At 34.9% G+C, this 13,128-nt stretch overlaps 1 protein-coding gene across 6 annotated transcripts in view; it reads left to right on the top strand.

Moving 5' to 3' along the window:
- The first annotated feature begins 5 nt into the window (after positions 1 to 5).
- The window catches only part of WDR76 (WD repeat domain 76), a 50,089-nt gene continuing 36,966 nt past the window's right edge, over positions 6 to 13,128 (top strand). For 2 of the 6 annotated variants that reach the window (XM_010994924.3, XM_031453166.2), the window contains exons 1-4: positions 1,893 to 2,041; positions 2,664 to 3,071; positions 10,063 to 10,155; positions 11,369 to 11,424. In XM_010994924.3, the coding sequence (XP_010993226.1) occupies positions 1,982 to 2,041; positions 2,664 to 3,071; positions 10,063 to 10,155; positions 11,369 to 11,424 (617 nt within the window). In that variant the 5' untranslated portion in view covers positions 1,893 to 1,981. Of the gene's footprint in view, positions 133 to 1,635; positions 1,737 to 1,892; positions 2,141 to 2,663; positions 3,072 to 10,062; positions 10,156 to 11,368; positions 11,425 to 13,128 lie in introns of those variants that run through there. The other 4 variants (XM_031453168.2, XM_031453167.2, XM_064485650.1 and 1 more) reach the window with 4 other exon arrangements.

The following is a 13,128-nucleotide window of genomic DNA, read 5'->3' as shown; positions in this document are numbered from 1 at the left end:
TACCGCGAGAACGTCGAGTCTGCGCATGCTCTTAGGCTACCCTACGTCCTCAGTCTCGCAGTATTTGGACGCGCCGTCTGGCGGGAAATTGCTCTCACCCGGCTTTGCTGTTGAGACCCTGCGGTGAGGAAGGTCTGGTTTAAAGGTTTCGCTCGTTAAATTGGTTTGAAGCCTAGGAAAATGGGATAGTGACAAATAAGAAGTCGAGGAGAGAGTAAAGGGCAGTTTGTCCAGACTGTTGAAAACTCAGAATTAGAATTTAGTCAGAGTAGAAATCCTGCGAGTAGCACCTGATTAGCTCAGCTGATGAGACTAAGTGGGTTGTAATGCGGAATTTTTTTTGTCAGGTGAGGTTAAGTGGTGGTAATTTAGGCCAGTGGCAAGAAAAAAAAAATCCCCTAATTGGTTTAGAACAACACGTGAAATCCTAACCCTCTTTTAGGCTTTCTAGTTCTTTCCGTTTCTGGAGACTGCCTATTAAAACATTCCCAGATGGAATGTTTGTATATAAAAGTCAGTAAATAATTATTAAGCACTTAATGTGTTTACTGTGCTTAGCTCTAAGGAGAATGGAATATTGTTGAAAGGCTCGTGTTCTCCAGAAACTAGAATTTTATTTAGCAAGTCTACAAAGTTTTATAGAATCATAACAGAATCAATCCCAATTTACGAGGTGGCTTGTGTAAGAAACTTAGGCTAATTGGAAGTCAGTTCAACTTTTTCTAAATTCATAGTAGAAAGGATTTGATAACCGCTGTGGTGGGGAGAGAAGGGCCAGCATGAGCAAAGTCTTGAAGTCCAGAAATATGGTATATATCAGACACAATGAAAAGTTTGATTTTATTAGTAATTTTTGAATCGAAGAGTCTGAAAGTTCCTGAAGGGCCTTGAAGGTGCTTTTAATAGAATAAGTTCTCAAATTATTTCACCTGTGTTCTCCAATTGGTCCTAGGCTGGGAGGAGAAATAAAAATGGGCAAGTCTCAATCAAGAAACAGTGGAGGATCCAAGTAACCAACCAGGGGAGCAGCTTTGAGCTAGAAAGAAAGGACTGTAAAATTAGAGCAAATAGAAATTCATATTATAAAGTTACCAGCTCCACAATGCTATCCAGAGGGAGTAAATCTGATGGGAAGGCAATTGTTTCTGCTCACAGAATTCCAGAGGATAGGGGGAAAAAAAGGTTTAATATGGCTATAACTATATTATCCCTTATAGATAAAATCTTAATATGAGATAAAATTATGAGAGACAAAATCTATTTATGGTGCTTTGTCATACAAAAATTATTCAGAACTTTCCCCCAGCCTTTGGGCTTCGTAAGGTCATCACTAGAATCTCAGTTAACTGGTGGGCGAAATTTAAATCCGTTTAGTTAGTTAACAGGTGGGTGAAATTTGAGTATACGTGCTGCCGCAGCGAGCACAACAGATGGGTGAAATTTAAACCAGCTTGTTACCAGCTCTTGAAAAAAAAAATCAAAATTCTTAGGAAGAAGATAATACGATAGCCATAGGGCATAATTTTCTGGCGGCGGGTTACAAGGAACTAGGGGTGCAGGTAAAAGCTGTATATTGGTTTCGATTTCATTTCTTCTCTCTCACATGGCATCTAAGTTCGTCCCAATCTTTTCCAGGCTCACATTGCTAGGCAAGGTGGTTTTTCCTTAGCAGCAGCGCAAGTGTTTTTCAAAGTGAGATACTGGCAGGAGCAGCATCAAAATCATCGGGATCCAAGGTAAAAATGTCGATTCGGTCCCTTCGCTTCCCTAGAAAATTTGATTTTGGAGTTGAGGCTGGCAAGCTTGCCTCCTTAAGATGCGAACGTAACGCCCCGTCCGCCCCCACCCCGTACTGAGATCAGAGCCCGCCTGCGCCGCCCCGGGCCCCTCCCATCCCCGCGCATCCTTGCGCATCCCCGCCTATCTCCACCTCCCCGCCGTAATCTTGGCGGGAAGACGCCGGCTGCTCAGCCGCGGGAAGATGTCTGGGTCGCGCGCGGCGGCTGAGAAAGCGGGCTCCAGACAGCGACTCCAGGTGAAGGTGAGAAACGGCTTGTCGCTTTCGGTTGTGCTCCTGCCACAGTCTTCGTGGGGAATCTGTCGGGCACAGACTAAGGAGGACAGGAAGACTTGGCACCCGGTACCTCCTTACTCCAAAACTTATTTCTCGCTCCTTGGGGCATCTCTCAATTTAACGGGTTTTTCCTGGAGTTGCTCCAAAGATAAGCGGGGATACTTGTCCTGGTTTTCCTGTATGGAAACTAGGCCTTCAGTGTTGAGGAAGAACCTTATCAGTAACCCCAGAAATAGTGTCAGAATGGGATCAGGAAATCAGCATTTGGTTTTGCAGCAGTTTTGGTCAATTTCCCACTCATGAAACAACTTCAGTTACTCATTATCCTCAGTTGTAAATTGTAGTCATTATTATTATTGGTCTGGCAGACTCAAATGGGCAAGAAATGTGCCCAGTATAATAAATAATCCTATTCAGCTTAATGAATTAGGTGTCTAGATTTTGGAGGGCAAAAAGTTTCCTTACAGGCTATCAGTTGAATTTATGTAGTCATTATGAAATAGGAATTCGATTTATTTACACAGATATGCAAGAAATGGCTTAGGACCTGGGATTTTAATACTCTCTTTTTCTTTATTGATCTGAATAGGTGAATGAATATAAAGAAAACCAAAACGTCGCCTATGCATCTTTGAGACCAGTACAGACATTTTTAGGAAAAACAGCTCAGGTGTATCTTGTCCCCTTTTCACTCAGTAACTACAAGCCAGACCAGCTTAAGTGCCCTGAATCCCTGTTAGATAAGAATTCTAACAATGAAGTGGCATGTAAGAAATGTAAAAAGGCTGAAGTAAAGGAAACTTGCAGAGGGATTTTGACTCCAAAGATGGAAGCCACATCTTCCAAGGCAGAATCCACGCTGCAAAAATCATCCTCAGATGTTCATACTGAAAGTAACAAGCGGCAATACAAGAGCACTTCGGATACAGTGATTCTCAGTGCCGACACGGAAAGCAGTCAGGATGGAGACAGTGATGAAGACACCACATCAGGCCTGGTAAGAATTTAATTACTAGCTTATTCAAAATTTTCATATTTTGAAATTTGAAGTTCTTGGAGGAGGGTATATATAGCTCACGCGGTAGAGTGCGTGCCTAGTATGCACAGGGTCCTGGGTTCCATCCCAGGTACCTCCACCAAAAAAAATAAATAAATTACCTACCCCATCAAAATAAAAAAAGCTGGGATAGGGTATAGCTTAAGTGATAGAGTGCATGATTAGCATGCACTAGATCCTGGCTTTAATCCCCAATATCTCCATCCAAAAAAACCCAAACAACAACAACAACAAAAAGGATAATAAGTAAATGGACCTAATGATTTCCCACATAAAATAAATAAAATAAATTAAAAAAATAAAATTTGAAATTCTGATAAGCTAAGGTTATCAATGGTCTCTTTAGGGCAAATTGTTTTATCTAATTTATGTTTAACTGAAATTTTCTTTTTTAAATGCTTAACAGGTAACTTCCTTGGGTTACTTTTGCTCTTGGTTTTGGTTTGTCAAGGAGAAGATTGACTTAATCTTTCCTTTGTTTCCCTTTTTCTTCCTCTCAGTTTATTGCATTGATTAATTTACTTATTTCTATTGGGGGGGGAAGTAATTAGTAGTTAGTATTTATTTAATTTTAGAGGAGATACCGGGGATTGAACCCAGGACCTCATGCATGCTAAGTATGTGCTCTACCACTTGAGCTATACCCTCTGCCTATTGCATGTATTTTTGAGTTTACTCATACTTTATGGTGTCTTGCTCATCTTTACTTACTTATGCACAATATACCAGAAGAAGTTGGCTTGTGGAACATACAGCATTTGAGTGACCCTTGATAGCAGGGTAGGAAAATCATTAATTGATTGCATTGATGTGCTGAATAATGTTTCTTTTAAATACAAAAAGGAGACAATTGATGGAGGAGAGAAGATACAGGAGTAAAAGTTCTATTTAAGAGTTCAAACCATTTTAAGGAATTAAACATGTAATTCTTTTGGCTTCTATTGCCTACCAGGAGTGTTTGTACTTCATTTAAAATGACAAATTTTATGCAGGACAAGATAAAACCATACCACATGAGGAAAAGTTGATGGAACTAGAGCAGAAAATAATAGTAGGGAAAGGGAGATAGGATAATCAAGGCAATGTTGTTATGAGCTAGGATCTATGGTGGGACAGCATTGGGTATGTCATAAGTGCCTTGGACTGGGAGTTGGAAGCCTAGGTTTTAGGTGTCGCCACTTCTAAGAAACCTTATACCTTTAAGCAAATCACCTCTACAGAGAGGGGATTGGATAAGATAAGTGGTTCTCAAACTTTTGCTTGTTGAAACTCCATTGCAGGCTCTACCACCAGAGTTTCTGATTCACAAGTTTTGGAGATGGGTATAGAATTTGCATGTCTAATATGGATTCCTAGAGACACTGATGCTATATGCTCCAGGACTGCACTTTGAGAACCATTGGATTAGATTATCTCTTTGGCCTTTTAGACTAAAATTCTGAGTATGTGAGGCTAATATAAAGCAGATTTTAGTCTGATGTAAGGAAAATAGGATCAGAAATTAGAACATGAGATAGTGAAACAGAGTCAGAAATGCTCAGCGTTTTTCATAGAACATTTCATTCTTTTGTTTTCTTCCTTTTCGTTAATTATCTTTTTGAGATAAAGTGGCTAAGGCTTTGTGGAACCATGCTTTAGGAACAGTATTAGTTTATAAGCTTGTTTCTTCCCAAACGAAGGATGGTTTCTGTCACATCGAAGACAAGTGTCTTGGCCTGCAAGTCTAGAATCTTATTTTCTTTTCCAGGAAGTTTGCTAAATTTTCTCTCTCAGTGCGTCTATTAAATATTTTAGCTTCATGAAGCATTTCGTCAGTTAATTTTTTTAAAACTTAAGTACAATCAGTTACAATATGTCAATTTCTAGTGTATAGCACAATGTCCCAGTCATGCACATACATACATATATTCATTTTCATATTCTTTTTCATTAAAGGTTATTACACACTGGAATTTGACACAACATTGTAAAATGATTATAAATCAATAAAAAAAATTAAAAAAAGGTTATTACAAGATATTGAATATAGTTCCCTGTGCTTAAGTTAATTTTTTTAATTTTGAGAAAATTTTAGACTTACAGAAAAATTGCAAAAATAGTAGTTTCCCTATATCTTTTACTCAGCTTCCTCTTATGTTAATATCATACATAACCATAGAACATTTATCAAACTAAGAAATTAATTTTGGTACAATGCTGTTAACTTAAGTGCAGAATTTATTAGGATTTTGCCAGTTTTTCCACTAATGTCCTTCTTCTGTTCCAACATCCAGTCCAGGATCACACAGTGCATTTAGTTGCGATGTCTCTGTAGATCTGGAGACAGCTTCTCAGCCTTTCATGACCTTGACACTTTTGAAGAGTACTGGACAGTTATTTTGTATAATGTCCCTCTATTTGCATTTGTCTGCTATTTCCTCATGATTAGATTAAGGTTTTGCATTTTGGGGAAGGATACCACAGACATGAATGTGCCCTCAGTGCATCATATCAGGGTGTACATGTTGATTTATTTTACTGGTGATGTTGCCTTTGATCAGTTGGCTAAGGTGTTGCCTGCCAGGATTCTCCAATGTAAACTTACTTTTTTTCTCTTTGTAATTGCTAAATACTTTTGAGATTATGTAAATATCTGATTTCTGTCATCAAGCATATATTCATTTTTTATTAAGCTATCATTCACATAACATAAAATTTACTATTTAGAAGTATATGATTGTTTTTTAGTATATACACATAAAGTTGTGCACCCATTGCCACTATCCAATTCCAGAAATTTTCATCACTCCAAAAAGAAACCCCATACCCATTAGTAGTTATCACCAACCCCAACTCCTCCCTCCCCTAGCCCTGGACACTACTCATCTACTTTCTGTCTCAATAGATTTGCCTATTCTGGACATTTCATATAAATGGAATTCTACAGTATGTGGCTTTATTTGTCTGGCTTCTTTCATTTAGCATGTTTTCAGGGTTTATTTATGTTGTAGCATGTATTGGTACTTCATTCCTTTTAATGGCTGAATAATATTCCATTCTGTGAATGTTTTTGTTTATCTGTTTGTCAGTTGATGGACATTTGCATTGTTTTCATTCTTTTGCTATTAGGAATAATGCGATGAACATTTACTTGTGAGATTTTGCATGAACATTTTCCATTCTCTTGGGTATATTCCTAGGAGTGAAATTGCTGGGTCATATGGTAACTCTGTTTAACTTTTTGAGGAACTGTCAAACTGTTTCCCAAAGTGGCTGCAGCATTTTCACATACCCACTAGCAATGTATGAAAAATCCAGTTTCTCTACTCCCTTGCCAATACTTGTTAATGTTTATCTTTAAAGATTGAACAAAATTTAGTTGTGGTAAAATATACATGTAAAGTTTACTAGCTTTACTGTTTTTAAGTGACAGTTCAGTAAAGTACATTCACATTGTTGAAATCAACTTCCAGAATTCTTTTCATCTTGCAAATCTGAAATTCTGCACTCATTAAATAACTCCCCTTTCCCTCACCTCCTCCCAGCCCCTGACAACTACCTTTCTACTTTCTGTCTCTGTGGATTTGACTGTTTGAGGTATGTCATATAAGTGGAATCATATAGTATTTGTCTTTTTTTGCTTAACATAATGTCCTTAATTGTTTGTCTTTTTGATTATAGCCATTCTAGGGGATTTGAAATGGTGTCTCATTGTGGTTTTGGTTTGCATTTTCCTAAAGACTAATGATGTTGAGCATCTTTACATGTGCTTATTTGCAGTTTGTACTTTGGAAAAATGTCTTCTCAAATCCTTTACCCATTTGAAAAAGTAGGTTGTCTTTTTTTTGTTCAATTGTAGGAATTTTTTAATATATTCTTATTCTGGACACGATGCCTTTATTAGCTACATCATTTGCAAATATTTCTCTCATTCTTTGGACTTTCTTCTCACTTTCTTGATAATGTCCTTGGACATACAAACATTTTAAATTCTAATTTAATGTTTAGTTAAAAATTTTAACTTTAAGTCCAATTTATCAATTTTTCTTTCATTGCTGGTGCTTTGGTGTTCATAGCTGAGAAACCACTGCCTAATCCAGGGTTATGAAGATTTACACCTCTATTTCCTTCTGAGAATTTTATAGTTTTAACTCCTACATTTAGGTCTTTGATCTGTTTTGATTTTTATGTATATTGTGAGATAGTGATCCAAATTAATACTTTTGCATGTGGATTTCAGAACAATTGTTGTCTCAGAACAATTTGTTGGCAAGACTCTTCTTTCCCATTGAATAGTCTTGACTCCCTTATCAAAAATAAATTCATCATAGATAGGTAGTATTGGTTTATTTCTAGACTCTCAGTTTTATTCAGTTGATCTGTCTGTCCTTATGCTGGTACCACACTGTGTTTTGTTTTTTGTTTTTTTGTTTTTGAAGGTGGGAGGTAATTAGGTTTACTTATTTATTTTAATAAAGGTACTGGGGATTGAACCCAGGACCTTGTGCATGCTAAGCACACACTCTACCATGGAGCTATATCCTCACCCTGGTACCACACCATTTTAATTACTGTAGCTGTGTAGTAAGTTTTGAAATAAGCAAGTGTGAGTCCTGTAACTTGGTTCTTCTTTTTCAAGATTGTTCTGGCTGTTCTGAGTCCCTTGTATTTCTGTATGAATTTTAATATCAACTTGTCCATTTCTGCAAAAATGGCATTTAGAATTTTGATAGAAATTGCATTGAATCTGTAGATCACTTTGGGAAGTATTGCCATTTTAACAATATTGTCTTTTTTTTTTTTTTAAATTTGAAAATCAGATTGGCTTTAGTTAGTTCATGAATGGGGCAGCATCCCATTAGGCAACTAGAAGGGACCTCCAACAATGTTAAGTCTTTCAATATTTGAATATGGGACCTCTTTCCATTTACTTAAATCTTTAATTTCCTTCAATATTTTGTAATTTTCTGTGTACAAGCCTTGCATTTTGTTATATTATTCTTTTTGATGCTGTTATGGATGATATATTTTAGTTATCAAAACAAGTATATTTTTAACTCAGTTATTTTTCTTCTTTGATTTTTTTTTAAAAATAGCACTTCTTTTCTTGTTTAATGGATGTAGTAACTTCTCAAGTATCTCTGAAGATAGTGGAGTTCTGTTGTTTTTTTTAATTTCTATTTCTTGTATTGTGTTTACTTTGAGAGCCCACTTTGATGTTATTTTCTTGGTCTTTTATGTTGCAAGTTTTTGAGGCATGGATAGTGGGTGACAATAGTCTGAATTACACACACTTCTCAAAACTGTCTGATGCTTTTTCATAATAAATTTTTAAAATTTTTGCTGTGGTTTTAAGTTTGTTCCTTTGATCTATGTATCATTTTGAAATAGATTCTTAGGAAGTCCTTGATGATGATGGTGATGATGTTTTTCTCTAAAAAGCAGTTTTAAAGGTGATAACCTTTCACCTTTGCTGCCGCTATTTTATGTGTGTGTGAGAACAATCCTTGTTTTGGTCAAATTAATTTACATACATGTTTAAGTCATATAATTTCATGTGTATATCTATATATATACACATACAGAAGTAAATCCATATGTACACACACATATACACAGAAACAAATCAAAACACCCAGAAAATTTCTGCCACTTACCTCTCTGTGATTGCTACTCAATAGACCAATTGTACTTTTAGCCATTTTAGCTTTTCCCTCCCACATTCTCTATTGACTTCTATGGAAGATGAAGATTTGTTTCTTTCATCCCACATCTTTTACACGTGTGCCACCCCTTCTCTTTCCATGTTTTCCCTTCCCACATCCTTATTACATACAGTCCACGATTCACCAAAGTTGTAAAATTTTTCTCCATATAAATCAAAGAATTCTAATTGCTTCATGTATGTACATATTTTCCTCATGAAATTTTTTCTGGGGCCCTCCATCTTCTGAACTCTGGACTGTTTTTACTTTTTCTTGGCCTTTCTACTATTTTCCTTTGAATTTCTTTTATCTGTCCTGTGCTGGAACTTCTGTATCCTGGATCCTGTCTTTTTCTTTCTTGGTTTATTCTCTCATTTTATTAAAATGAAGCTTATAGTAGTTTCCTGTAAAAACGTGTATGAGAGGTAGTTTGCATGTCTGGAAAAGTCTTTATGCTTTTCATTGATTGTTAGCTTAATTGATTTTAGAATCGTAAGTTCAAAAGAATTTTGATTTTTCCTTAGAATTTTTAATGCATTTTTCATTGTCTTCTAGCTTCCCTCGATATTGAAAAGTTAGTATTGTTCTGATTCTGGGCTCTTTGTGGTTTATTTTTCCCTTTGCACGCTTTTAGGATCTTCTATCTCAGCTCATCTCAGGTATTAAGAAATTTTGTGATGATGTGCCCAGGCTTGAGTCTTTTTCATTTGTTGTGTTGCATACTCTTTTGATCTGGAAACTCGTATCTTTGGTTTTGAGAAACTTTCTGGCATTATTTCTCTAATTGTCTCTCCTCCATTTTCTCTGCTCTTTTCCCCCTCACAACTATTAGCTGTATATTGGACTCCAAGATTCTCTAGTTTTAAAATTGCCTTCTCAGCCTGTATGTTTATCTCTTTATTTTTGCACTCTTTTCTAAATTTCCTGAACCATTTCAATAAGTTTAAAATTTTCTGTTACTAAGTTCTTTCTTGTTTTGTCTCATAAAAAGATAACTTTGAGAAATAGTACAAGTTCACTTGTTATTTAATTGGGAAGCCATACAGATACTCTGTAATTATCCCACATTCCAGCTTTTTCATTCAGTATCCAATGCAGCAAAGATTATGTGCTGTTTGATAAGAGAGTGTAAAATAGAGTAGGTGCAATTTGAAAGAAATAACACATGCAGAGAATGCAACTAGTTTTGTGAGGTGATTTTGCTATGGATTATGTAAAGTAACAATGTTTTTGATCTAATTTCATAGGATGATTTTTCAGGATTGTCACCGTATGAAAGGAAGAGACTGAAAAACATATCAGAAAATGCAAACTTTTTTGCTTCTCTGCACTTGTCTGAGGTTTGTGTGGAATTTTTAATTAAAACCAAGATGCCATTCCTTTTACTAATAGTAGGTCAATAAAACACGTAGAGTATCAGGTTTCATAGTGTCAAATGAGGGAGGGTAAAATTAGGGGCAAGAGGTTACTGTATTTTATTAATTCCAAGGAATTTTTTCCCTGAAAATGAAATATTAAAACTAAAATTAGTTTTAATATTTTTATATTAAATTTTAATTTTTTTTTTGAAATTGGCATATTAAAAGTGTAACTGGTATCTTTCGCCTTCCTTTTGGTGGTACATAAAATAATGGTGTCCTTACGAATGGCTATCTTGAATTCGAAGAAACAGGGTATGTTCCAAGTGGTTACCTTAACTAAAGGTTAAAGGTGAAGTGGGGAGGGATGAGTTAAAGGATGTGTGATAGAGGAGTGAGAGGACAGCTTTTTTTTTTTAATCTTAAACTTTAAAAATAGGTGGAAATATGCTTTGTATAAGAAGCTTTAAGATAAATGGCCAGACGTACGCTGATGTTTTATAATCATTATAACTGAATGTATAATTTGCATTGGAGATCTTTACACTGGTGATAAAGCTTCTGTGTGTGAGAGGATAGCTATTTAGAAGGGTATGTGATGCTTTCCCCCAAAAGACATTAAGCCCTTGGCTTTTATTAAATAATTAATTGATTTTTCTGAATACCAGATTCCTAAATATTCAGGGTGTGTTTGCATCTTACGGGGATGGAGGGTGAATTAATATAAGGGACTAAATTGTTGAGTCACTGACAGTTGAAAATTCATCAGAGATTTAGACAAAGTAGCTCTAATTTTGGTTTTAGTTAACAAATTACAATGTGATTTATCGAAGTATAACCTATAACTTTTCTAAAACTATCAAAGTAGGCTTGCCTGTAGTAGAAGTTAAACCTTTTAATTTGCAATAGTATATTTGATAAATGTTTAGTGTTTAATCATGTAAACTCATTAGTGACCTGGTCCAAGGTATCAGAATGTCAGTACTTTAGGCAGTATTACATACTTGTTTTTATTATTAATAGTGTATTTGTCTCATGTCTACTACCCAAAACAGGTATTATCTTAAGGATTTTTATTTCCTGTATAGATTTTAGTTTAGTGTGTATATAGTAGCAGATAGTTAAGCTTTTAGAAGGTAAGCTATATAGTTATAAGATAGCATTTTTATGTGTATATGTTTTGTTTATTTTGCAGTCAGCTGCAAGGCTCCGTGAAATAGTAAAGAAGAGACAACCTACTGAATCCAAAAGGTAAAAGATTCGATTTACAATGCCTGTACCATGATACCTTGCTGAATTGTTTTATAATTTGAAAAAATGGTTTGACATAGTAAAATAAGTAGTAGATCAGAAAATCTGTAATTTACTCTTTTATAGAATCTCTGAGAGAATGCTGCCTTTTGATAACTCTAAAGTTCTCATCTTATCAAAGGACTATAGAGGAAATAGAATCTTGAGAGATGAATTTTGTTTATATTTACTGCTGCTGCTATTGGAGGGAAATCTTTATTTCCACTAGATTATTCTTATTTTTGCCTAGGAAGCTGTTATTCTTAAAGATTCTTCTACTTTATTTCTCTGGCTCTCTTTTTTCTTTCTTTCTTTCCCATTCCTAGAATAAAGAAAGGAGATGAGCATTTATTGTACATCTATGAAATGTACTGCAGTGACCTAAAATTTTTGTTCTATACTGTCTCATTTAATTTTTTTTAATTTTTATTTTTTTACTGGAGGTACTACGAATTGAACCCAGGACCTTGTGCATGCTAAGCACACACTCTACACTGAACTATACCCTCCTCATCTCATTTAATTCTGGCAAAAATTTGTGAGATAGAGAACAGACTCAAAGAGATAAAGTAATTTTCTCAAGGTTAAAATAGCTCATAAGTGGAAGTATCAGGGTTTGAATTTCAGAATTCCTTAGTTTAAGTTCTCTTCTCTGCATTTTAGCAGTGCTTATGGATAAATTAAGAAACTAAAAATTTTGACATCATTAGATCATTTATTTAGTGCTAGATGCAAATGAAATGTAGCATCCTTTAATTGACTGAATTTGATTTAATTGATTTTAATTTGATTTCAATATAGATCAACCAGCTTGAGAAAAGCTAAAGTGTTAATCAATCATGGCCAGGTATTTGTGAGTGTGAACAGTTGTTATAAGACAAACATTTTTAACACTGGAGAATAATAGCATTAGTTATTTTGTCAGTTGATCAATAGCTTTATATTTGAATATTTTTTATTAGGAAAGATTTGTGATTTTTCCTAAATCACCTAAGTCACAAACTTCTAGCATTTAGTAGTTGTGTAAGTATTAGTATTAAGTAGGTTGAGCAGAAGTTATATAATATAGAGGAAAGAGCATAGCTTTTGAAATTTGGCAAACTTGATTTCAAGTTTCAATTCAGCAACTTATAGCTATGATATTAACTTTGGGCAATTTATGTAATTTTTTTTCCTTATCTGCAAAGTTGGCATTATGCCAATCTAGAGGGGTTTAAGTTATTTAAATTTAGTAAATATATTATACATACAAAGAAGCACATGTGAAATATTTGTATAGTTGCAAAAGTACTAGTAATTCAAGCGCCCATTCATGTACCTGCCATCCAGGTCAAGAGAAATTTACAGTACCTTTGAAGGCCAATATATATCCCTCCGTCCAGATATGCTGAAATTTGTGATAGTTACTCTGCATTTATTTACAGTTTTGTTGTCTGTGAATGTATCTTTAAGGAATATTTTGTTTATTCTTACCTGTTATTGATATTCACATAATATGCTATTTTTATATTCTGGGATTTTATTTTGGTCATCTCTATATTTTTATGTTTTAGAATTTACTCATGTTGATGTGTACAGCTTTATTTCATCTTGTTTTTCTCCTGTATGATTGTACTATGCTTTACTATCCTGTTGTTGGACAGTTGAGTTGTTTCCAGATTTTCA

This window comes from Camelus dromedarius, chromosome 5, assembly GCF_036321535.1.
Source record: "Camelus dromedarius isolate mCamDro1 chromosome 5, mCamDro1.pat, whole genome shotgun sequence".
In the NCBI taxonomy this organism is placed as follows: Eukaryota; Metazoa; Chordata; class Mammalia; order Artiodactyla; family Camelidae; genus Camelus; species Camelus dromedarius.
The sequence above is the reverse complement of the archived record's forward strand: the minus strand, read 5'-3'. Positions and strand labels throughout refer to the sequence as shown.